General features: G+C 37.4%; 1 protein-coding gene across 1 annotated transcript in view; it reads left to right on the top strand.

Moving 5' to 3' along the window:
• SNAP91 (synaptosome associated protein 91) overlaps positions 1–27,521 on the top strand; it is a 166,466-nt gene that overhangs the window by 98,230 nt on the left and 40,715 nt on the right. The window contains exons 13-18 of the mRNA XM_052645916.1: positions 317–426; positions 2,477–2,592; positions 19,716–19,730; positions 19,878–20,036; positions 26,100–26,207; positions 27,127–27,387. Coding sequence (XP_052501876.1) covers positions 317–426; positions 2,477–2,592; positions 19,716–19,730; positions 19,878–20,036; positions 26,100–26,207; positions 27,127–27,387 — 769 coding nt within the window. The remainder of the gene's footprint in view (positions 1–316; positions 427–2,476; positions 2,593–19,715; positions 19,731–19,877; positions 20,037–26,099; positions 26,208–27,126; positions 27,388–27,521) is intronic.

Below are 27,521 nucleotides of genomic sequence, written 5' to 3'. Positions count from 1 at the left end.
GTAGTATGTATTTGTTAATCCCAAGCTCCTAATTTATTATTTGGATTCGATTATAAATATATGCATAGAAGTCATTGCCGGGTTAGAAGAAATACTTTGTCATAATTCTATATAAATTACATATAACTTGTAATATTTGAAACATATTTTGTCCACTATTGATTATTTATTATAATTCTCAATTTGAAATTTTCTGGAGATTTTTCCTCCCGTGAGGAGCTACCAAATGGCATAGGTCTGCAGAGTAGGGGGCCTGTCGCCTTGTGTCATGTAGATTCAGATTTGACCAGAGCGTGCTGTGCCTCTTCCCTTTTAGTCTTCTCCAGCCACAACTGTTACATCGCCTAATTCTACACCAGCTAAAACTATTGACACATCGCCTCCGGTTGATTTGTTTGCAACTGCATCGGCAGCTGTACCAGTCAGGTTAGTTCATGAGCATGCAGCAAACTGTTTATTAATATTTTGATTAGGTTTTTTTATTTTTATGTATTGAACCCAAATGACTTCACAAAATGGAATGTTATTCTAGTGAATATATGCTATTTTGGGTTATTTTCAGGTACACAGAGTAAGTTCTTCTACACTTTATACAGTTATTTAAGTTTGTACCTCTCAAAGTGTAAGACCTAAGCTCTGGGAATTGCCTTGTTCAGATATTTGGGAAAGAAAGTGGAAGAAAGATGCACACATTTCAGGTTCTTCTGAAATGGATGATATGGACAGTGTTTTCTGAAATTCATTTCTTCTTTTGTGAAATTTAAAGGCTGTCTTGAAGTGCTATAAAATGAAATGAAGTGAAGTGAAATGCAAGGTAGGTCGAGTAGGTGGTACATATGAGGAACTCAAACTCTGCTTGTAGGAAGAAACTGTCAGGATGCTCCTAATTGCTTTTATAGCACCTAAAAGTCAGAATAGTAGTGAGAAAGATGGGGATGACTGTGTGTTGTATGACATCTCTGAGGTGCCTAAAAGGAAGCCCCAACTAAGAGAGGCTTCCTCAGGTATTAATCTTAGGTCAGCTCTTTGGTTCTTTTGCCTCGAGAAGATTCTGGTCCCATCTTGTAGTATCTGTGACTCTGATTATGAATGCTCTGTACTTAGAGACTTGAATTTTGAACTGAGCAATAAATCCACATAACGTATCCATGTAAACTATGCCTGTTGGTCTCCACTCACTTAATTCTAGTTTTTTAATCACAGACTTGGAAAGGCCAAGTTCTTTCTGCCTCTATACCAAGATAAATTGCTTCTTATAAAAGCTTTGATTCAGGTCTTAATAACAAATGTTTCCCTTTTTTGGCTCTTAAACCAGTTGTACTTATGAAATAGATACCAAAATTAGGCAAGTTTCAAAGAATATTACTTGCAAATCTAATATGTAAAAAAGATAGGGATTGAACTGCTATTTATAAAGAGGGTTGGGGAACCTGGACCCTGATGCCTTAGTACCTGATATCGCAGCCTTTAAGCCAGTGCTCCTTAAACCTGAATGGACAGTGAACACCTGGGGTCACAGTAAAATGAAGACTCTGATATAGTAGATATGGGGTAAGCCTGAGACTTTGCATTTCTAACAAGGTCCCAAGATGCTGTTAGTTTGGAGATAATACTTTGAATAGTAAAGCTCTAGGCTCTTCCTTGGAACTTCTATAGATGAAAGAGCTTTGGAAAGCACAGCCCCATCTGAGTAAGAGTGAAAAAATATGGAATTGTTTATGGGTGAGGCCCTCTTACAGGCCAACTTGATATGTTGCAATTTAACATAGAAAAAAGGTACAATACTGATTATTCATTTTAGTGTTCTTTGGTTTATAAATAAATTATTTTCAAGATAAAAATTATTTACCATGATACAAAAAAGAATACAAAAAATTTTAGGAAATAGAGAAAAGGAAAAAATTACCAATAATTCTCTTTAATATTTGGAGCATGTTTCCTTTTGTCACAGTCCTCATAATCAGCATTTTAGATGCATAACATGTTTAAAATTCCCCCTTACTTTGAGGCATTTAGATTTTCCTTTTTTCTTTCTGCTCTATGATTTGCTGAGTAAGCCATTGCTTGAGGTATGGTTTAACTTTGTTATCTGTGGAGCAGGAGTTGGCAGACGATGGCCCATAGATCAGATCTAGCCCACTGTCTTTGTAAATAAATTTTTATTGCAACAAGGCATGTTTGTTTGTTTACACACTGTGTCTTTTTCATGCTGCACTGGCAGAGTTAAGTAGTGACAGAGGCTGTCTAGCCCACAAAACTAAGATGCTTAGCATCTGGCCCTTGACAGAAGCAGTTGGCCAACTCTTGGTATAGAGGAACTTGTGTTTTACTGCTGTACTTTCACAAATATTATTCTCTTGCTGGATTTAAAATATCCAAAATCTGTGATGTTTTCTGCGTTAAGTCTTTATTTTAAAAACACCTTTACATTTTAAAATTTCAAAAATCTGATTGTAAAGTGATATTTGCCTTTAAGCACTTCGAAACCATCTAGCGATCTCCTGGACCTCCAGCCAGACTTCTCCCCTGCAGGGGCAGCAGCAGCGGCACCAGCACCAGCACCACCTTCAGGAGGCGCCACTGCATGGGGAGGTGAGTGGAATCAGACAGCTGTGCCATTTTTCTGTTTAGCTGTTTTCATTCAGGTTATATTTGTTACTCTTTCCTTCTGATTATGCAAAATGGTGCTAGAAACTGAGGGAGGAAATGCTAAAAATGGCATCGATGGATTGAAATATACACTGAAAGAGAGACAAAAGGTACCCGTGTGTGCTATGTGTGTGTGCTCGCTCTGTTGCTCAGTCGTATCTGACTCTTCCCAGCCTCGTGGAGTGTAGCCCTCCAGGCTCCTCCGTCCATGGGATTCTCCAGGCAAGAACACTGGAGTGGGTTGCCATTTCCTTCTCCAGAGAATCTACTCGACCCAGGAATAGAACCCATGTCTCCTGTGTCTCCTCCATTAAAAGGCAAATTCTTTACCACTGAGCCACCTGGGAAGCCCCGAAAGTACCCATAATACAGTTAAAATATTCAAGTAATCACATGGTTTTATTATTAAAGTTAAGACAATGGGAGTATTTTTTCTTAGCTATTCTCAAATCCTGATTATTTTAAGTAATTGCTCTCTAAGAGTGCAGGCCTTAGAAGATTGTGTGTTTCCTTCAGAAATGATGAGATTACTGAAAGGCAGCGTTTTGAATTTGGTTTGTGCAAGTGCAGTCTCCGTAGTTTATTTCTTTAGATCTGAATTGGTTTTATTCATATTGTATTTGATTTCATGCAACTGGAAATCTGGAATAGATTCTTATTTGTGCTAGAAAAGATCTATACTAAACTTGTTAAGAGTAAGTACTTGATTTCCACTTTATTCATGGATCTTTGGAAAAATTCCACTTCTATACATGTTTGATTTAAAAGGATACTTAATACCAATGTAAAATTAAGTTGATTATTGCTTCATTCTTAAAGTTTCACAGTTCAGTTCAGTCACTCAGTCGTGTCCGACTCTTTGCGACCCCATGAATCGCAGCACGCCAGGCCTCTCTGTCCATCACCAACTCCTGCAGTTCACTCAAACTCACGTCCATTGAGTCAATGATGCCATGCAGCCATCTCAACCTTTATCATCCCCTTCTCCTCCTGCCCCCATCCCTCCCAGCATCAGTGTCTTTTCCAATGCCTCTTCTCATGAGGTGGCCAAAGTACTGGAGTTTCAGCTTTAGCATCATTCCTTCCAAAGAACACCCAGGACTGATCTCCTTTAGAATGGACTGGTTGGATCTCCTTGCAGTCCAAGGGACTCTCAAGAGCCTTCTCCAACACCAGAGTTCAAAAGCATCAATTCTTCGGCACTCTGCCTTCTTCACAGTCCAACTCTCACATCCATACATGACCACAGGAAAAACCATAGCCTTGACTAGACAGACCTTGGTTCGCAAAGTAATGTCTCTGCTTTTTAATATGCTATCTAGGTTGGTCATAACTTTTCTTCCAAGGAGTAAGCGTCTTTTAATTTCATGGCTGCAATCACCATCTGCAGTGATTTTGGAGCCCCCCAAAATAAAGTCTGACACTGTTTCCACTGTTTCACAGAGTTAGTATTAAATACCTTACTCTACCACATCAAACTATCAAAGTAAAATTTTTTTTTAAGTTTGAAAGTGGCTCATACAACTATAGAAATAACACAGAAGGAATGACATAAGCAAGATGGTCAAATAGGAAGTGTCCCATTGTACCTCCCCACAGAAGTAGTCATTTGGCAGCCAGCCACAGACAAAATTGCCTTGTGGGTACTTTGGGATCCAGGAAAGAGGTTGCAAAGCCCAAGATCAAGAAGGCTTGATTTGAGAAGGTGGGTTCAGGTAGGAAGCTCATCAACCTTGGTCCTGGCAACAGTCCTGGAAACACTGCCATGCCCCTGTGGACTCATTACAGTCCTCTTTGGCCATGATCCTGCCACTGGCAACATCTGCTACGGGACTGGGAACCATACACACCCATGCATTAGGTAAGAGGCCTGCTGACCTTGGTCTCAGCTGTGGACCCTGAAACTGCCTGTGACCCAGCTCCAGCCTATCTTAGTCTTGGTCCAGGAGCAGTCCCACCTGCCCAGAGATCTATCAGGAGACATACCTGTCTGTGCACTTAGAGACAGGCCCAGTGATCTTAGTCCAGCCTCAGATCCTAAAGAAGCCTTGTGACTAGGCTCAGCTCCTCCCAGCTGCAGTCAGGAAGCTGTCCTGCCCACCTGGGGACTTTGTGGGAGACAGACTTATCCATACCCATAAGGGCAGGCCTACAGGCCTTGATCCCAACTGTGGACCTTCAAGCAAATATCAGACTTGATTCAGCCCCACTTAGCTACAGTCCAGGGCTAGTCCTTCCCAGCCCAGAGACCTAGTAGGAGCTACACCCACACATGCACTTGGTAACAAGCCCACCACCCCTGAATTCAACTGAAGACCCTAAAGTGGACCCTTGTTCCAGTTCCAGCCCTACTAACCAAGGTTGTGAATGCAGTCCTGTCCACTCAGGGACCAGGAGGCAGGATCTGTACCCACCTAAGATCCTGGTAACAGGCCCACCAACATGGGCACTACAGCAGGCCCAGGAGTAGCCACATGAACTTGCCCCCACCCCATTCAACTGCAATCACAGAGGCAATATCATCACCCCAGGGACCTGACAGGAGAAGATCGTCACCTGCCAAAACCAGTGTTTAAAAATAGGAAGAGGTGTTTTTCTTTCAAGTGCACAGGCACCATCACAAGGCTACATGAAATACAAAGAATCAGGCAAAAAAAAAAAAAAAAAACAACTCCATGACACTGCCAAAGAGAAGTCACTCAGTAATGTCCAATTCTTTGTGACCCCATAGACTGTAGCTGACCAGGCTCCTCAGTCCATGGGATTTTCCAAAGAATGCTGGGGTGGGTTGCCATTTAAAGGAAGCTAATAAAGCTCAGTAACTTACCCTAAAGAAATCTAGATTGTCTGCTAATGAATTCAAAATAATCATCCTAAAGAAGCTCAGTGAGATTCAAGGGAACACATGCAGTCAAGAAAACAAAATCAGGAAAACTATACATGAACAAAACAAGAAAGTAGAGACTATAAAAGAGAACAAAGCAAATTCTGAATGAAATAGAATATGATGGCTGAACTGAAAAGAAAAACTTGTAGAGAGCTTCAACAGAAGACTGAATCAGACAGAGTAAAAATCCACAAACTCAAAGATAGGGTTTGAAAACAGCCAATTGGCAATTAGAAAATAGCCAATTAAAAGAATAAAAAGGGAAAAAAGAGGATACATACAGGACCTATGGGACATCATAAAATGAATGAAGATAAGCATTGTAGAAGTTTCAGAAAGGAAGAAAGAAAGAAAGTGAAGTCACTCAGTCATGTCTGACTCTTTCTGAGACCTAGTAGGAGCTTCACCCAAACACCTCAATTGCGCATAGAAAATTCTCCAGGGTGGAGAATGTTGGGACAAGAAAATTTTGATGAAGAAGATTGAAGTCATATCAAGTATTATTCCTGCCCTTCAGTGGTATGAAACTAGAAATCAGTAACATAACAAAACTTTGAAAATTCACATATACATGGAGATTTTATAACATGTGGCCAACCAATGGGTCAAAGAAGAAATTAAAAAGAAATTTTAAAGAATCTTGAGACAAAAGAAAATGGAAAAACAGTATATCAAAATTTATCTGATGCTGCAAAAGCAATACTAAGAGGGAAATTTATAGTGCTAAATGCCTCCATTAAGAAAAAAAGATCTCAAACAATCTAGCTTTACATCTCATGGAATTAGGTAAAGAACAAACTTAGCTCAAAGATAGCAGAAGGAAGGAAATAACAAAGATTAGAGCAGAAATAAATGAAATAGAGACCAGAAAGATGTTAGAAAAGATCGACAAAACTGAGTTGGTTTTTTGAAAAGATAAAATTACTTTTGCGTGAGTGCATGCTCAGTTGTGTTTGTCTCTTTGTGACCCCAAAGACTGTAGCCCACCAGGCTCCTCTGTCAGTGGAATTTTCCAGCTGAGAGTAGTGGAATGGGGTGCCATTTCTTACTCCAGGGAATCTTCTTGACCCAGAGATCAAACCAACATCTCCTGTGTCTCCTTCATTGCCAGATGGATTCTTTACCACTGAGTCACCTGGGAAGCCCAAAATTACCTTCGGCTAGACTAAATAAGAAAAAAGGGCAATGACCCAAACTAAAATTATAAATGAAAGAGGAAACATTATAGCTGATACCATAAAAATGCAAAGAATCATAAGAGATTGTTGTGAGCAATTATATGCCATGATTGGATAACCTAAAAGAAATGGATAAATTCCTAGAAACATACAGCTGACCAAGATACAAATGACCAACAAACATACAACTGACAGTCAAGACAAAACAGAAAATCTGAACAGACTTATATAAATAAGGAAATTGAAGCAGAAATCAGAAACCTTCCAACAAAGAAAAACCCTTGATCATACAGCTTCACGAGTGAATTCTGCCAAACATGTAAACAGAAATTAATGCCAGTCCTACTCAGATTCTTCCCAAACAATTGAAAAGAGGGAACACTTCCAACCTTTACTTTTTTGAAGCTAGTTTTACGCTCATACCAAAGCCAGATACACACACTAAAAGAAAAGAAAATAACAGGCCATCATTCCTGATGAACATAAAACTACAAAAATCCTTCACAAAATATTACAAACTGAATTCAACAGGACATTAAAAGGATCATACACTATGATCAAGTGGGGTTTCTCCTTGCAATGCAAGGATGGTTTGACAGTTGCTGGTGATATACACCACATGGTAGAATAAAGGATGAAAATCATACGATGATCTCAATAGTTGCAGAAAAAGTACTTAACAGAGTTCAACAACCTTTCATGATTAAAAAAAAAACTGTCAACAAATTAGGTAGAGAAGGAATGTATCTCAACATAATAAAGGGTATATATGACATGTCTGCAGCTAACATGATTCTAAATGATGAAAAGCTGTAACATTTTCCTCTAAGATTAGGACAAAGATGCCTCCTCTCTTGAGTTCTATCCAATATAGTACTGTAAATCTAAGCCAGAGCAATTAGTCAAGAAAAATAAATAAAAAGCATCCAAATTGGAAAGGAAGAAATAAAATTGTCTCTGCAGATGACGTGGTCTTACATGTAGAAACCCAAAAGATGCCACCAAGAAACTGTTAGAACTAATAAATGAATTCAGTAAAGTTTGGGAGTCAAAATTTATGTATAAAAATCCACTGCATTTCTATACACTAACAACAAACTATCTGAAAAAGAAATGAAGAAAAATAATTCCATTTATAGTAGCATCAAGAAGAATAAAATATTGAGTTGGCAAAGAAGTTTGGGTTTTTCCATAACAACCCCCAAATGAACCTTTTGGCCAACCCAATACTTAGCAATAGACTTAACCAAGGAGATGAAAAGCCTCTACACTGAAAACTATAAAACATTGATGAAAGAAATTGAAGACACAAATAAATGGAGAGATATCCTTTGATCATGGACTAGAAGAACTAATACTGTTAAAATGTCCATACTACCCAAAGTGATCTACAGAATCACTGCAGTCTATAGTGCAAAAGAATAGAATTGGAACCTTATCTTATATCATACCCAAAACTCAGATGGATTAAAACAAATATAAAACCTGAAACCATAACTCTTAGGGGAAAAAACTCCTAGACATTGATCTTAGCAATGGATTTTTTGATTTGCCACCAAAAACACAGGCAACAAAAGCAAAAATAAGCAAGTGAAACTACATTCAAGCTACAAAGCCTCTACACAGCAAAGGAAACAATCAACGGAATGAAAATGCAACCTGTGGAAGGGGAGAAAATATTTGCAAGAAAAAAAAGGAACCCAAATACCTTGATTTTAAAATGGGCAAAGGACATAAATGGACATTTCCATAGAAGATGTGCAGATGGCTAACAGGTATATGAGAAGGTGTTCACTGTCATTAATCATCAGGAAAATGGAAATCAGAACCAGAAATAACACCTCACACTTGTTAGCATGACTATTATTAGGAAGAGAAGAGAGAAGTGTTTGTTGAGGGTGTGAAGAAAGGGAATCATTATACACTGTTGGTGGGAATGTAAATTGGTACAACCATTGTGGAAAACAGTAGAGTAGAAGATCCTCAAAACAATCAAAATAGAACTATTACATGGTTCGCCAGTCTCACTTCTAGGTGGATGGATATCTGCACTCCCATGTTCATTGCAGCATTAGCCACAATAGCCAAGAAAAAAAATAACTTGTGTTTGTCAGCAGATGAAAGGGTAAGGAAAACATGTTGTATATATTCAGTGGAATATTACTCAGCCCTTTAAAAAGAAGGAAGTCCTCCTATGTGTGACAATATGGATGACATAAAGGACATTGTGCCAAGTGAATAAATATGCCAGACACAGAAAGACAAATATGTACACTCTCACTTATATGTGGAATCTTAAAAAAGTCAAACTCATAGATACAGAAAGTAGAAGTTGCCTGGGGCTGTTGTTCAGCAATGGAGGGCAGGGCATGGAATGGGAAGATGTTGGTCACAGGGTACAAAAGGTCAGTTGTAAGCTGAAGTTCTGGAGATCTAGTGTATAGTACGGTTACTATGTTAACCGTTAATAATACTGTGTTGTATACTTGAAACTTGCTAAAAGAATAATCTTAAGTATTCAAACTACAAAAACACAGGAACTATGTGAGATGATGGATGTGTTAGTTTGATTGTGGTCATCTTCTCACAATGTATATGTATAACATTATTACACTGTGCATCTTCAGTTCAGTTCAGTCTCTCAGTTGTGTCCGACTCTTTGTGACCCCATGAATTGCAGCACGCCAGGCCTCCCTGTCTGTCACCAACTCCCGCAGTTCACTCAGACTCAAGTCCATCGAGTCAGTGATGCCATCTCATCCTCTGTCGTCCCCTTCTCCTCCTGACCCCAATCCCTCCCAGCATCAGAGTCTTTTCCAATGAGTCAACTCTTCGCAAGAGGTGGCCAAAGTACTGGAGTTTCAGCGTCAGCATCATTCCCTCCAAAGAAATCCCAGGACTGGTCGCCTTCAGAATGGACTGGTTGGATCTCCTTGCAGTCCAAGGGACTCTCAAGAGTCTTCTCCAACACCACAGTTCAAAAGTAGCAATTCTTCACACAACTGCACTCATCTCACACGCTAGTAAAGTAATGCTCAAAATTCTCCAAGCCAGGCTTCAGAAATACGTGAACCGTGAACTTCCAGATGTTCAAGCTGGTTTTAGAAAAGGCAGAGGAACCAGAGATCAAATTGCCAACATCTGCTGGATCATCGAAAAAGCAAGAGAGTTCCAGAAAGACGTCGATTTCTGCTTTAATGACTATGCCAAAACCTTTGACCGTGTGGAGCACAATAAACTGTGGAAAATTCTTCAAGAGATGGGAACACCTGTGCATCTTAAATATATACAATTTTTATATATCAGTTATACCTTAGTAAAGCTGTGGGGGTTGAGAAACAACACTGGTAAAAGACATTAACTGGCTGATGAGGAAACCAGTAAGATGATAAAGCTGGTTAAAACAGCATTTTGAGGAATTGGGATTTATAGAAAAGGAATGTTAAAATAAGATGGCTAGGTTGGGTTTAAAACTGGTTAATGTCCAGTAGGGCAATAAAAATCATGTCTTAAGGTTATCTTTTCTCCCAAACATAGTATTATATCACTAGCAGACAAGAACTGTAACGCGATACATCATTTCAGAATCAGTCCTTAATTAATGTTAAATTGCAACGTCAAATGAAGTTTCATTCCACAGGTAATTAAATAATCCTTAGGTGAGCTTGGTAAACATTGGCAGAGTGATATCAGAAGTCCTGCTATAATCTCTTGATTTTATTTCCAAGTTTTTTGTTAACAAAATGAAAGTAACTAGTTGTGAAATAAAGTTGCTATGTAGATGAGCATTTAAAATATTAGTGCTTTTCCATTTAAATGCTTCAAACTTCTCCCTTGTTAAAATGTTCAACTCCTAAGTTGACAGCTGTCATTTTTTTAAATCAAAAGTCTCGACATCACTTAACTTTATTAAATCTCTGTTGGTAAAGGAAAATATTGTTGAATTGGTTTTATAAAGGGCCTTCTTTTTAAAAAGAAGTATTCAAGTGTTCATGGTATTTTTTTTTTAATTGTAGTATAATTGCTTTACATTACTGTTAGTTGCTGCTATACAACAACATGAATCAGCTATAAGTACTATAAGGGCCTTCTGGTTCTTATGCTTTCTCATTCTGACCTTCATCTTTTTGAAATGTTTATTTCAACTTATAACTTATTTTCGTTGCCCCAGTATCTTATACAACATATTATGTTTTCTTACTTATTAAAGAATGCTTCAAATCTGTATCCTTAAATCAGACTTTCTCTGCCATAAAGTTCATATGAATGGCTTTTATAGAACTTTTATAATTTAACATTTAGTGTTAATTATAAATTCATGGGGTTATACAAAATTTTTTTCAGGATTATATGAATGTATTACCTCTAATTTTCTCAACTAATTAAATCAGTAGATATTTGACACTTTGTAATTTTTAGAACTTATCGAGCATAGTAGTTTAGTGGTTTAGAAACTTTAGTAAGTAAATAGTGATATTGTTAACTGTCTCCTTTCACCATATTCTCCAGTGTCAAACTGAAGAGAAATTGTGTCCTTTTTGTTTGGTTTGTTTGTTTTACACCAAAGGAATAATAAAAAGAACAACTCTAGGTGAGATATTTTTAAATTGTACTGTAACATTTTAAAAAAATTCGGCCACACCACACTGCATGTGGGACCTTTATTCCCCAACCAAGGATTGAACCCCTGTCTTCTGCAGTGGAAGCACAGAGTCCTAACTACTGGACCACCAGGGAATTCCCAACATTTTTATTCATATTCATCTCTTGGTACTTTTTGCTAAGACACACAATACTATGAGAAATAAGTTATAATAGCCAATTTTATTATAACACACTTAAGTCTTTGCTCGTTAGAAATGAATAGCTATTGCTGATTGAAACATTGAGGTATCAGTGAATATAGAAGAAAGGAGATGAGTATGGTTTAGCTAGGGCTGTGCAGTGTGGATCTGCAGTCTGTTTTTCTCAAATGCGGGGCAAGAGGTCTGAAATTCAGCCTGCTTTCTGTTGGCCAAGCTGTGGGCTTTTTTCATCCTTGAGGAATAAGGAAAACCTTTTCCAACTTGCTGGCTCAGCAGAAACAGTTTTTCATAATTAGTACAAAGCACATTATAGTGTATAATAGTGTTGGCTTAGAACCTGATGCTTAGACAGCATTAGTCTTTTGTCTCAACAAAATATCTATAGCTATTTTCATAGCAGTAGAAAAGTCAGCTGGGGAGGAAAATACTAATAAATAAATTCTCTAGTTCTTAAGCAAAATAGTAAAACTTATAAGTCTTAATAAATTCAAGTAAACTAGTATAATATGAAATTGAGAGATAATAGTCACCTTTGCTGCTATTGTTTAGTTGCCAAGTTGTGTCCAACTCTTTTGTGATCCTATGCACTGTAGCCCACTAGGCTCCTCTGTCCATGGGATTTCCCAGGCAAGAATACTGACTTGGGTTGCCATTTCCTTCTCTAGGGGATCTTCCCAACCCAGGGATTGAACCTGCATCTCCTGCTCAGTAGGCAGATTCTTTACCACTGAGCTTACCTGAAAGGCCCCATAGTTACCTTGAGTTTGCATTTATTCCATAGATACACAGTCATATTTGAAGAGGATTCTAAATTATAACAAATACGTTTTGTTCTGCTTTATTGACTATGCCAAAGCCTTTGACTGTGTGGACCACAACAAAGTCTGGAAAATTCTTAAAGAAATGGGAATACTAGACCACGTGACCTGCCTCTTGAGAAATCTGTATGTTCTTATCTGGTCATAATGATAGTAAGAGAATTTCATTTTCTAATGATGTGTCCACATCAAGTGTTTACAAATTTCTCATAAGGGTTCTGAGTACTGATAAATATTGCCAATTTAGGGGACATATTGTAAAGGATAGTACTTCTTGTTGGTGTGAACCAAATTTAGCATATTCATATTTTATAAATTTAATTTAAATAGTGCATATTACATGTGGCATTCTGCTGGCCAATAATGATCACCTTTGACTGAAAGAATACAGGGCGTTTTTAAAATCCCTATCTTTCTCCCCATTATAGGGAGAGTGTTTTTTTCTTCATAATAAATGCATCCCTGTGTACAAACAACTGAGTGTGTGTGTATTGTATTTCTGTGCGTCCTAGAAGTGGGAAATGGCTAATTTCTTATTGTAAATGCTTGAAGTAAAATGTCTACTTTCTGAGAAATACAGAATTACTCCTAGGGTTTTCTTAGAATTAATAGACTTACTAGAAATTCATTAACACACTCTTGAAGGCTCATCAATATTTTGTGACCACATGACTGTTTCCATGTGAATATTATCAATAGCTATACTATAGGCAGTGTTTGTGACCCACATTACCTTTTGCTTGTTAGTAAAATCTAGGTGGGGCACATCTGTAGGGTGTTTTCATGCACATTCGTGAATACACACACACACCTTCTCTCTGTGAAAGATTTATAGAAACTTTGAAATTCATAGTCCTATGTCAACTTAAATGTTAGCTGTTGGTCTTTTTTATTGAAGTATAATTGGCATACACCAATTTTATTTGTTTCAAGTATACTCCATTCAGCATTTCTAAGCATTCTGAAATGATCAGCACCATAAGGCTAGCTACCGTCTAAGCCATTGCTATTATTAACTTTCATTATCAAGCATTTGATATGTTCTGGATGTAGGTGAGCACTTAAATATATTAACACACTTAATCTAAAGTGTAACTCTATCTCACTGCACCGTATAGATCTCCTTGTTAATTTAGTTGTAGTTCTGTTTCCTTGGTTACAGGGAATGTTTTCAAGCAATTTCTGTAATACAAAAAAGAAATTGCTCTGATTAAGTACTACTTGCAAATGAATTGGAACTCTTATGCTGTAGTGGGTTTTTTTAAATAGTTTAATCCTCTATAAAAAGTAGCAGTTTTGAGAATATTTGATAACTGTTCCCATCATCCTATAATAGGAACTTGCTTTTGTAGTAGAGAAAATTTTGCACAAACCAAGAAATACCTAAGATAAATTATGCTTCATGTGGAAAATTAAGATTTTGGAGAGTAAAACCTGTGGTTTCCAAGAGTAGAAAAAGTTTTTCTGCATCAGTTATCCACCTATATGCTTAATCACTACTTTTTCCTAGGAAATTTTGCTTTCCATCTTTTTATATCATTTTTGTCACTCTCTATCCTAACAAAACATTGATTAAGAGCAAGGAACTAATGTTTTAATCTTTCATACTTTTTGTTTTAAATCCTTTCATTTTTGTTCCTTCTTGTGTACATAAACAGTCTTCTCCTTTTTCAATTACCAAATGTATGAAATAAATTACCATCCCCTGTCATAGGCAGTGGGAGGTCTGGAAACTTAAATCACATGGTTCTTAGCTCTTCTGCTAAAGCACATCACAGATTAAAATAGCCATTGATGAGGGCAGGGGTAGGGAAAGCCCCACCAATGCCAGGAAAAGAGAGAAACCAAGTCTCTCTGACTTCTGATGAGCCACGTTGGTTTCTAATTTATATTTTTAGGATGTGTGACTGTAGAGTAACAGTTGCATTGGGCCGGGTCCATTTGGTTTGAGCAATTATTTGAAAGATCTTCTCCTCAGGATTTGGGACCTGGACACCTAACAGCAAAAAATACCCTAGCTTCAAGTCAGCATAGGTCCTTTTTTCCAGCTCTTCATTAGATGTGCATTCTGAAATTTAAGAACTATTTCTGATGTCAAGAACTCCATGTGGTATAATATTCTAATGTTGCTATGAAATATGTAAGATTTGTTTAGGAAGAGCCTTGATTATCTTAGTGGACTTGTAGAGGGCTTTACCTGACATTTATTGGGTTTGCAGATTGCATAGTTAAATGAATGTGATTATGTTTTTCTTCCAGTTTTCAGGTATAATTGATATACATTACTTTAAGGTGTATCATGTAATGATTTGACTTGCATACATCAAGAAATGATAACCACAATAAATTTAGTGAACATCCAGCTTTTCATGTAGATACACAAAGAAGTAGAATAAAGATTTTCTTGCTTGTGATGAGAACTATTAGCGTTTACTCTCTTCACAACTTTCATATGTAACATACAGTGGCACTGATTATGTTTATCTTGTTGTATATTATATCCGTAGTACTTCTTTATCCTATAACTGGAAGTTTATATTTTTTGACTGCCTTCATCAAACTCCCCTTCACTCTTCCCCTGCCTCTGGTAACCACAAATCTGATCTCTGTTTCTCTGTGTCCATTTGTTTTGAAGTATATTTGACCTAAAACACTGTTAGTTCCCATTATACAATATAGTGATTGAATATTTCTATACATTTCAAAGAAGTCAGCACCTTAAGTCTATACAAAGATGTTATGTATTAATAACTATATTCCCCACAATACATTTCATGACTCATTTATTTTGCAACTGAAAGGTTGTTCCTCTCAATCCCTCTTACCTATTTCTCTCCTACCCTATAACCCTTCCTCTCTGGCAACCACCTGTTTATTCTCCATATCTATGATTCTGTTTCTATTTTGTTATGTTTGTTCATTTGGCTTGTTTTTTAGACTCTACATATAATCGTATAGTATTTGTCTTTCTCTGACTTTTTTCACTTAGCATAACAACCCCCTAGGACTATTGACATTGTCACCGATGACAAAGATTCACTCTTTCTTATGACTAAGTAATATCCCATTATAGGTAGATAGCTAGATAGACACACACACACACACACACACACACACACACACACACACCTTTATCTATTCATCTAGTGATTGGCAGTTACATTGCTTCCATATCTTAGCTATGCTGCAGTGAACATAGGGATGCATGTATCTTTTCTAATTAGTATTTTCATTTTCTTTGGATAAATAACCTGGAGGAGTGGAATTGCTGGGTCACATGGTAGTTCTGTTTTTAATTTTTTGAAGAATATACTGTTCTCCATAGTGGCTGCACTGGTTTACCTTCCCTCACAGTGCATGAGGATTCCCTTTTCATCACATTCTCACCAACACTTGTTATTTGTTGTCTTTTTGATAATAGACAGTCTTGCAGGTGTGAGGCAATATCTCATTGTGGTTTTGATTTTAATTTCCCTGACAATTAGGGATGTGGAGCATCTTTTCATGTGTCTGATAGCTGTCTGTATGTCTTCTTTGGAAAAATGTCTACTGAAGTCCTCTATCTCTTTTATAATCAAGTTGTTTGCTTTTTTGTGGTTGAACTGCATGCGTTATTTGTGTATTTTGGTTATTAACCCCTAATTGGATTTCTCATTTTCTAATGTCTTCTCCTGTTCAGTAGGTAGCCTTTTCATTTTGTTGATAATTTCCTTCACTGTGCAAAATCTTTCTGGTTTGACATAGTCCCATTTGTTTTTGTTTCCCTTGTCTGAGGAAACATACTCCCCAAAATATTATTAAGGCCCATATCAAAGAGTATACTGCCTGTATTTTCTTCAAGAAGTTTTCTGGTCTCAGGTCTTACATTTAAGTCTTTAATCCACTTTGAATTTATTATTATACATAATATGAGAAAGTCTAGTTTGCTTCTTTGACATGTAGAGTTCAGCTTTCCTGACACCATTTATTGAAGAGGCTTCTTCCCCTTTATTGTTACCTCCTTTGTTGTAAATTAATTGCCGTGTAAGTATGGATTCACTTTTTGGTAGTTCACTCTTAATGTATGGAAACTCAACAGATTTCTGTATATTAATTCTGTATCCTGCAACTTTACTGAGCTATGATTTTAGTAGTTTTATTTTGGTGGCATCTTTCGGATTTTCTATGTATGGTTTCATGTCTTCTGCAAAGAGTGACAGTTTTAGTACTTCCTCTCCAATTTGGATTCCTTTCATTTCTTTCCTGATTGTTTTTGTACGATTGTTGTGGCTAGGAGCTCCAATATTATACTGAGGAAATGTGGCAAGAATGGGGAATCTTTTCCTATTCCTGATCTTAGAGGAAAAGCTTTCAGATTTTCACTGTTGATTATTGTGTTAGCTGTGGGTTTGTCACATGTAGCCTTTATTACGTTAAGGTATATTCCCTCTATGTCCCCTTTGTTGAGAGTTTTTATCATAAATAATGTTGAAATCTGTCAGAAGTTTTTTTTCCACATCCATTGAGATGATCATATGATTTATATTCTTCAAATTGTTGGTGTGATGTATCATACTGATTTGTAACTATTCCTGGGGTAAATCCCACCTGATCATGATCATTAATGTATTGCTGGATTTTGTTTGCTAATATTTTCTTGAGGATTTTTGCATCTGTGTTCATTAGTGATATTGGCGGGCAGTTTTCTTTTTTGTGATATCTTTGTCTGGTTTTGGATCAGGGTGATGCTGGCCCTGTAGCATGAGTTGGGAAGTGTCCTTCTTCTGCAGGTTTTTGAAATAGTTTCAGAAGGATAGGTGTTAACTCTTTAATAAATATTTGGTAGAATTCACCTGTGAACCCATGTGTCTGCTCCTGGACTTCTGTTTGTTGGGAGTTTTTCTAATTACTGATTCAGTTTCACTACTGATAACTGATCTCTTTTGTATTTTTTATTTTTTCTTGATTCAGTGTTGAGGAATTATCCATTTATCCTAGATTGTCTATTTTTTGCCGTTTAATGGTTTGTAGGAATCTCTTATGATCCTTTGTGGTATTGATTATAACTTCTCCTTTTTCATTTCTGATTTTATTGATTTTTCCGTGATGAAATCTGGCTAAAGGTTTATTTATTTTTTCAAAGAGACAGCTCTCAGTTTCATTGATCTTTTCTATTGTTTTGAATCTCTATTTCATTTATTTCTGCTCTGATCTTTATGATTTCTTTCCTTATTCTAACGTTTGTTTGATCTCCTTTTTATAGTTATTTTACGTGTAAGGTTTTGTTGTATTTGAGTTTTTTTCATTTCCTGAGATAGGCTTGTGTTACTATAAAGCTTCCTCTTAGAATTGTTTTTGCTGCTTCCCATAGATTTTGAGTCACTGTATTTAATTTTCACTTGTCTCCAGGTATTTTTTATTTCCTTTTTTATTTCTTCAGTGATCCTTTATTTAGTAATGTGTTGTTCAGCCTCCATGGATTTGTGTTTTTTGAAGTTTTTTCATGTAGTTGATTTCTAGTTTCAACACTGTGTTTGGAAAAGGTCCTTGATATGATTTTAGTCTTCTTAAATTTACTGAGACTTCTTTTGTTGCCTAGCATATGATCTATCCTAGAGATTGTTCCATGTGCTCTTGAAAAGAATGTGTTTTCTATTACTTTTGAATGTAATGTTTATATATGTGTGTGCATAAACACTTAAATTTATATAAAATGAAAAATATGTATAAAGTCTATCTGGTCTAATAATGTAGTTTAAGGCCAGTGTCTCCTTATTGATTTTCTGTTTCGATCATCTGTCCATTGATGTGAGTCCCCTGTGCCTTTTGTGTTACTGTCAGTTACTCCCTTTATGTCTGTTCAGATTTACTTTATGTATTTAGGTGCTCCTGTGTTGGTTGCATGGGGCTCCCCAGGTGGTGCATTGGTAAAGAATCTGCCTGCCAATGTAGGAGACACAGGAGACTCGGATTTGATCCCTGGGTCGGGAAGATGCTCTGGAGTTGGAAATGGCAACCTACTCCAATATTCTTACCTGGAAAATTCCATGGACAAGAAAGCCTAGAGGGCTATAGCCCATGGGCTCGCCAAGAGTCGGACATGACTGAATGACTGAGCTCACACACACACACACACACACGTGTTGGATACATATATGTTTACGATTGTCATATTTTCTTCATTAATCGATCCCTTGATTAGTATGTGCTATTTTTCCTTGTCTTTTATAACAGTGTTTATTTTCAAGTGTGTTTTGTCTCACATAAGTATTGCTACCCTGGCTTTTCATTTCTGTTTACATAGAATACATTTTTCCATCCCCTCACTTTCAGTCTGTGTATCTTTACGTCTAAAGTAATTATTATTAATGTCAAATTTATGTTTATCAACCTTTTAAATGTCATCTGGAACTTTTGGTTTACTGAGTTCTCATATCATTTTTAAAGCTCTGAAAAAAATAGCTTCCAAATGAGTTTTGATAAAGTTTCTTCATGTTTAAAATAAATTTGCAGTAACATTCATGAATTTGAATGGGATGCTTGAGATGTGTATCACGTGACTGATACTAGAGGAATGCATTGGACACTCTAAATGTTTAACTTAAAGTCATAGTATAGTTAAAAATGATCCCTCTTAGGCCTATTATTTAGGATGCCATCTGTAATCCCACTGTTGATCACTAAGAAAGTATGAACCCCTCAATGGAATGCTGACCTCCGAAGGGCTGGAAAGTTTTGATACTACAGAATCTCTCACATTCATCTTGAAAATAATTTTCATATGTTGTCACAATGTTTACAAGTGTAAAAGTCATATATTAAACTGAAAAACATCTGGTAATGTGAAACTTATGAAGAAGAAAACAGGTTTGAGTTTCTTTTCTCTAACCCTTAAACTTTCATTCAAGTTAATATGTTGCACAGTCAATCTATAGCCATTTTAAAGCTTCTGTCATGCTCTGGTATTCTGCACTGGAGTGATACATCAAATAAAGAGGATCAACAAAGTTCAATTAACTATGGTTTCTTCAGAATTGACAACTGTAGTATAATGAAATCAACCAAAGCAAATGAAATAGTAATTCTGATAAAAAACCAGTTGAGTTCATCAGAATCATTTAGATCTAACTTAAGGTAAGTCTCTTGACCTCCCTTGCTCTCAGTTTTCCCATCTATGAAATTGGAAATTTGATCTAGAGGATCCCTAAGGTCACTTCCGGCTCTAAAGTTCCATGATAATAATAGGTAACATTTATTTTTTAATTACAAATGGTCCAGAAAGGTACATAAAGCTAAAATTTCTTCAGTTAGTGCCTCACCCTGCTTGGACATTGGTGTGGTTGAAAGTTTCAGCTTTCTCTCTTATTTCTTCATATGCTGACCCCATGGACATCAATAGACCTTTTGGGAGAGGGTGAGTTAAAGCTTTATCTGTAAACCTCTGTTTTGAGAGACTTCCATATCTTAATAATTGTCCTCACTTTGATCATTTGAAGCCTGGTATATCTTTTGTCCTTTCCTTTTCTTCTCTTCCATTTGTTCTGTGTCTGGTCCGACGTAGACTCTCTGGCTGCACTTTCCTCTGTTCCCTCCGAAGCGCAGATCTCAGATCCGTTTGCACCAGAACCTACTCCTCCTGCTACAACTGCTGAAACTGCAGCTGCTGCAGCCTCTGCCTCAACTACCACAGCTGTCACTGCTGACGTCGATCTCTTTGGAGGTTAGTCAGTCACATCCCTCTTCTTTCATTTTCCTTGCAGGATTACTAAAATTACCATAGTATGAAGATGTTTAAAATATTTTACACGATAGAACAGTATGACACAACTTTTAAGTACTTTTTAAATGTTTATTCATATATATCTTTGCTCAGTTTGTCAACTTCATTTCGTTCTAGTGGTTTTAGAGCACAGGTTGCAATGCTTTGGACCTGTTTTCTTTTCTATTTTTTTGCAAAGTTAGGATTTAAGTCACTATTAGGACTCTTGTCCCATCTATGGGCTCCAGCCCTGCAGTATCTATAAGGGTGGTCTCAGATCCTTCTATCCTCCCATATTTAGGATTGGGTTTTTGGAATTTCTTTTTAGATTTGTACTAGCTGAGAAGGAAAAAAATATTTGGGGAATATGGGAGGAGAAATTCTGGTCTAAGTTATTTTTTAAGTTTTAAGACAAAAAGTCCTGTAAAAGTTCAGACCTAGAGGTCTTTGAAAAGAGTTTAAGGACATCCATTTTTGCAACCTTAAGCTTGTTCTTTGCAAGCAAACATTTGGATTATCTTTGGCTTCAGAACTTTGAGAGATCACTGGAATCAGTACTTGCAAAGCTGATTGAAAACAGGTTTATAGCAGACTTTGAATGATAGTCTGAAAATATTTTTTTCCATACAAATGTAAGTTCTGACAGAGTTGATTTACAGCTGTAAGCCTGAGTCAGATATCCTAGGCTCTGCCAGTATAACATGCCTGGACCCAATGAACCATCTGAAGCCACTTTATTTACATCTTCCCATCTTGAGTGGTGCTTATGTCCAAACCTGGAGAAGTGCTCATTTTAGATGTGTCCACTGAATAGTGTTACAATCATCATAGTTTTGTGTTTCTTCATTTCAACATAACATCTTTCCCAGGGCATTTTGAGAATATGGTAAAGAAATCAGAGGATGAAAAAAAAAAAAAAAAAGGAAAAGAAATCAGAGGATGCAAACAATGTGGTGGGGGCAAGAGAGTTTTGGCAGGTTCTAGCAGAGTTTATAAATTCCCCTGGGAACATACACTTACATACCATCACGTAACACTGCTATGTGCCCCACTCTCTGAAGCTCGCCAATGGTGTCTAAGACAAGGAGTCCTCAGCTTGACACTGCATTGTTGCCTCTGTTTCATGTGAGGCAATTTGCTGCTGCCTTGCTGCACTGCCATGCTATTACAGAAAAAAATCTGCTTTTATTAAAAAAAAAAAGTAGAAGGGATTTTCAGATTCTTAAATAATTTATTATAAAGAATTATTTGCCAGAGAAAGTTAGTTTTTCATCATGCCTCTATAACTTTTGAGACCAGAAATTAGAGTTTTAGTTTACATTTATAAAATAAACTTCTTCATCCCCTCCTTCTTCCCCCATGATTGATCTTGAGTATGGATGGTTTCTCATAGGCTTATGTTAACAGGAAAATTCAAGAAAAAATATGAGCAGGGTGGTAACAATTTTGTATATAAACATTTCTGTTCCTTTAGCTATTCAGATTTTTGTTTTTCAGTCCATTAGAAGGAGCTTAATTGCCTATAAGAAGTCAATCAGCTCCATCTTGCTTCTCTCATGGTCCTCTAAAGCCTAAGATATTTCTTAGAAGTATTCTTTGTCCCATTATGCTGTTTGTGTTGATCATTACTGCTTTGATGACATCCATCAAGCAGAAGAATCTGTATGTTTGGAAATATTTTTATGATGTCATTCTTTCTCCTGCAGTACAAGTTTAAAAGGTCAGTACTGTAGCAAATCATATTACTTAATGCCAAAGGATGGAAGCTCTTCTCTAATTTCACCAATATCCTTTCTAGTCATCTGGCTGGAGGCTGAGGAGATGAGTATCTCTGCAAATCTCATTACAATTATTTTTACTAATCTTTGTAATTCTATAAACCGTCTCCTGGTCACTGGTAGCTGTAAAATCTCTAACCTTTATGTTCATAAATTTATGTATTTCACTGTATGTTTTATGTTAGTAGTTTTCAGTGATATTCCCTGGTTTCTTTCATGTTCTTTTTGGATTTAAAAGAAATCATCTAGAGGTAGGACTTTAAATTAAAATTCAAACTAAAATCTCTCCGGTCATGTTGTGTGGCCATTTAAAATAAATGTATCTTTAAAATGGGCAAGTGGTAGAACTTTTGATTAATAAGAGCATCAGTTATTTCATGTATATGACTTTAAAATATTCCCCTATGAGGTTTTATGTAACATGGCTAGCAGGATTAAATAGACTTTGGAAATAGGATTAATGCATTTTAAAATGACTAATTTTTAAATTTTCAGGAATATGAAATATTAAACATTAAAATTTTCTGTTCATTTTAGCCTTATATTTTCATTACAGATTTGAAAAATAGGGACAATCTGTTATTTTGAAATACTCAGATTGATACCTACATAGTGTTTTAGTCATTTCAGTGTAAGTCATTAAAAACATTTTTTAAGAAACATTGTATGTGCTAAATGCTTTATTGTTTTAAAAGGAACTTTAAAAAAAATAAAATCTGTCTTCTCTGGTCAGGCAGAACAGGACTGCAAGGCAGTGTTGTGCTTTAAAAAATTAATAAAACAAATATTAAGAGAAAACACAAAATTTTTTAAAACATTCTGTTTTTCATTGATGTAAACTTTAGTAACAACAGCGTATTAGTTTTTTTTTTTTTAACAACACAGTGTTTTTCTAAGCAGTGCAGTGCTAAATTGATGCTAATTCCTCTTGCATTTGCCAGGATACCCTTTCAGTCAACTGTGTTAATTTGTGAGCATCCTGCATGAAGATGGTAGGCTGCAAGCACAGAGCCAAGTGGCTGGAAAACCAAAGAACTTGCTTCCCAAGCCTGACTTCATTTGTACAGGCTGCTTAACAAACTTAAGTTAATTAACCTTCCTTAAAATCAATACTTAAGTATAAGCCCTTACAACTAGACTTAATGGAAGAATGTTATAATCTGAGACCTCTGGGAAAGAAAATGAAATGCTGGTGACTTTTGGGCTCAAGATGTTGAGAATGATTGAAACCTTTGAGCCACGTATGTGATTTAAAGATGGCTTATGTGGCTGGAGAAGACAGGGAGGGATAGCTCAGCCTGGGGAGGACAAGAGCAGTGAGAAATTTTCACATAGGAAGTCAGGCACATGATAAAAATTTAGGGGGGAAATTCTTCCTGTGTTGCCAGAAGGAAGAGAAGGCTAGTCTGCACAATGTCTGAGAGACTGGTTTTCTGGGTAAGACTGGACCAAGTCCATAACTGTAGAAAAGCAGGAACACGCATTTCCTAGAAATAGCAGGGGTTGGTAATTGGCGGAATGTAGACAGGAACTGTGAGTGGGTAACAATGGAAAGAGAACTAGATTGGAGGTGGTTTTAGCTTTCAATGCTGGAAGGATAATGCTGCCATCGATTATGAAAGAAACCTGGGTAGCTAAGAAGTTTATTGTTTTTCAGAAAACAACATCATAATTGCTTTATTATCTCTCACAGTCTCACAGTCTTGGGGGTCTGCTGAGCTCAGCTGGACAGTTATCTCTCAGGGTTCCTTGCATGGCTACAGTCATACAGTGGCTGTGGGGTTGGGATCATCCAGACTCATTCATTCACATCTCCATCTCCTGTGCTCGGAAGACTTAAAAGCCATGGGCTGGAGCAGCTGGGGGTCCTTGGTTTAAGAGCAGTTTTGACAGTAGCAGATGAGTTAAGTTTATGTTTAGTTTCAGAGAAGCATTAAAAGGAGATGTCTTGCTGAGAGGGGAAAAATAAAAAACCACCTTTCCTGAAGATATAGCTGTAAATATGGGTTTCATATGCTTACACAGAAGTGATCATTAAAGAGGCACACCCATGAATACTTGTTTGAACTCACGACTGATGTAGAAAGAAAGAAAGAAAGAAAGAAAGTGAAATCGCTCAGTCGTGTCCGACTCTTTGTGATCCCGTGGACTGTAGCCTACCAGGCTCCTCTGTCCATGGGATTTTCCAGGCAAGAGTACTGGAGTGGGTTGCCATTTCCTTCTCCAGGGGATCTTCCTGACCCAGGGATCGAACCCGGGTCTCTCCTGCATTGTAGGCAGACGCTTTACCATCTGAGCCACCAGGGAAGCCAATATCACTGATGTAACTGATACTTAATTCAGTACTACAAGGAGGGAACAGTATAGTAGAAAGTGATTTACAAAGTGGAGAAGATAGAACTTACATCCCAAGAGAGCTGTAGGAATTAAATGTAATAATTTCAATGAAATATTTACCTAGTGACTGGCACACAAATAGTGACTGCTATTACTGTTTCTATTGCTTCCAATCACACTATCCTCAGTTCCAGATTTTATAAGACTAGAAAGAAAACAGACCTGACTCATGGCAAAATATTTTCAGCAGTCCATGGGATTGCAGAGTCGGGCATGACTTAGTGACGGAACAATAACAAACCTTCTCTTAGACTGTTGGCCCCAGTTCTTAGTGCTTTCATGTTGCCCTAAGTCTTCTGTGATAGTATCTTTAACATGGCATCTGGGGAGGCTATCTGTCCTATCCCCAAGTGTTTTTCTCCTATGCCATTATTATTACTCACCATCTCCCTTGACTGACCTTTACCAGAATGTATTCCTTCAGTGTAGCTGTGAGAAGCAATCAAATCAAATCAAACTGTAACATATGATTGTTCCTTTGTCTATTCCAGCGATATTGGTATTTTTGTAAAGAACCTTTTAACCCACGTGGGTCTCTAATGTTTAACATTTGTTAATGCTGGGTTTCAGGATGTTACCATAGTGTGTCTCATACTCAGATCCATTTGAAACACTCTGGGTTAAACTGAGAAACAAGTGTCCTGACTGTAGGATTTCCTACCGCTTAACAGACCAGGTAAATATCTGAGAAAGGGGAAATACTGGGTAGCATTTTGTTTGACAAATTCTTTTTAATGGCCGAAGGAGCAATGTTCTAGGGAATGCTGGTAAGTATTGCAGAAGGCAGCAGTTTAGGATATAAGCCTAGCAGGTAAGTGGCAGGTACTTTTTGGTCCCCACTTTCCAAGAATTTCTTCTAGGCAGGTCGTATTTATGATAACTTCATTCCTTTTGTACTTTGGAATGAAAGGGTTTCTTTGAAAACTCCAGGTAAAACTAATTTTACCATAATTAACATGGTGTGTTGACAGAAACACATTTGGGATCCTTTGCACACATCAGCCATTTATAAATTGGGCATTTATAAATGGAGGCTGCCTGTATGTTAATGGATCTACTGTATAGTATCATAATTTACTATAAACAGTTACACACTTGTAGTTTCAAAACATGAAACTATATTTTTAGTTCATTGAAAACAGGTAATTTTCCACATAACTAGAGCAATGCAGTATTTGAAAATAGCCATAAATTTAAATCAAAATAAAGGCATTATGGCATCATCTCCTAATTTTTTTTCTTTAGTTCTTTAAAGCAGATCCTTGGTTGTGTCTGAAAATGTTTCTCAGGGATAATGAAAGTTTAACTTATGAATATTTATATATGTCATGTTAACAGTGCGATTTTGCCTAGACTATAAAAGAAAATTTAAATTTAAATGGTTTATGTCATTTTAGATTTAATTTTATTGGCATTAAAGAGGACATCCATGCTTGCTAGAAACCATGAGTCAGAGACATCGTAGTAACATAGTATATAAATAATGAAAGCTCAATGTCTCAAACTGCCTAAGAAAGTAATTTTTGTGTTTTAATTTTCACATCCATTACTTTCTAGTGATGCATAAAACATGCTTCTTAGAGCCCTTATACAATGAGAATCCTGTTACCCTTTGGATCCTCACAGGTCTCAGAGGCTCCACACTGCACCACTTTGCATGTAACCAACATGAAGGGGTGCCAGGAGTCATTGTTCTGTGACTGCCAATAGTGCATGGGCTGTAAAAATGCATTTTAAGAATTCATGTTGTATAAGGGAGCTTTCTTTGCAATTTAACTTGGTTCTTTTACTATATTTTTCTTCTCTTTTTATCCCTTTCATTTCTTTTGTTTTAAAACCTGCACCCAAGATGCCTTTGCAGCTTCTCCCGGGGAGGCCCCTACAGCATCCGAAGGGGCCACTGCGCCGGCCCCCCCAACCCCCGTAGCAGCGGCACTTGATGCTTGTTCAGGAAATGGTGGGTTTCCAACCCTGAGCCCGTCTGTTGTTGTTTTGTCCTGATGTGAAACCCCCATAGCTAGACATGGCCCTCTGTGTTTCTAATTTTACTTTCTTCCGAGCATAAAATATCACTCCTCCTAACAGAATGAAGAATGCTGACACTTAAAACATTAAGAAAACAAAGGGCATACTTACCAAAATTGACAATTTCTCAAGATTGACAATTTTTGTCACTGCAAGTATGCTGCCTTAATGTTTTTGTTCCCTCTAATGCTTACTGATGGACTTCCCTGTTGGCTTAGTGGTAAAGAATCTGCCTGAAATGGCAGGAGACGTGGGTTTGATTCCTGGGTTGAGAAGATCCCTTGGAGAAGGAAATGGCAACCCACTCTAGTGTTCTTGCCTGGGAAACCCCATGGACAGAGGAGCCTGATGGGCTATAATCCATGGGGTTGTAAAAGAGTCCGAGAGGACTTAGCAACTCAACAACAACCATAAATGCTATCAATGTATTGTACTCTTTTTGTAACACTGAATTCCAATATATAGGCATGTTTTCATGAATCTTCCAAGATACCAAGTTTACCAGATTAAGTGGGCATTTAAAAAATAGCAGTCTCCAATCCTAGACTGTAGTCTAATCTGACAAATACTTGTTAAGCGTTTCAATTTCTGTTTTCTGAATTTGTGGTACCTGCTAGATTTTCTTTTCTCTTTAGAAGAACATGCTAATCACTGACCCCCACTAGTAGGGTACTAGCTGAAAGCAAGCAGCCTAATGCCTAGCCAGCAGCTACTGCCTAGCAAGCAGCCTAAAGCCTAGCTAGCTTGTGAATATCTGTGCCAGGTGTCTTGGTCCCTGTAGTTATAATGCTGCTCTCTTGCCTGTTTCCTTACTGATGCTGTGTGTGTGTCTCCACTTTCCTTTCCCCAAGACCCCTTTGCCCCGTCTGAAGGTAGTGCAGAGGCTGCACCTGAGCTGGACCTCTTTGCAATGAAGCCACCTGAGACCAGTGTTCCTGTAGTTACCCCTACAGCTAGCACAGCCCCTCCGGTTCCCGCCACTGCTCCTTCTCCTGCTCCCGCCGTCGCAGCTGCCACCGCTGCCACTACCGCTGCCACCACCGCCGCCGCCACCACTGCCACCACTTCCGCCACCACCACCTCCGCTCCTCCTGCTCTAGATATCTTTGGTGGTAATTTTTTTGTTGTCATTGTCTATGTCATTGAACTCTTGCCACCCGGTGGATTGTATTCCGGTCCTTGTGGTGTCCTGCATACGCAACTCTTGACTGCATGATGTCTGTGTCATGAAATGGTTCTCCAGCAA

Source organism: Budorcas taxicolor, chromosome 9 (genome assembly GCF_023091745.1).
Source record: "Budorcas taxicolor isolate Tak-1 chromosome 9, Takin1.1, whole genome shotgun sequence".
NCBI lineage: Eukaryota > Metazoa > Chordata > Mammalia > Artiodactyla > Bovidae > Budorcas > Budorcas taxicolor.
This window is presented reverse-complemented; position numbering and strand designations above follow the sequence as displayed.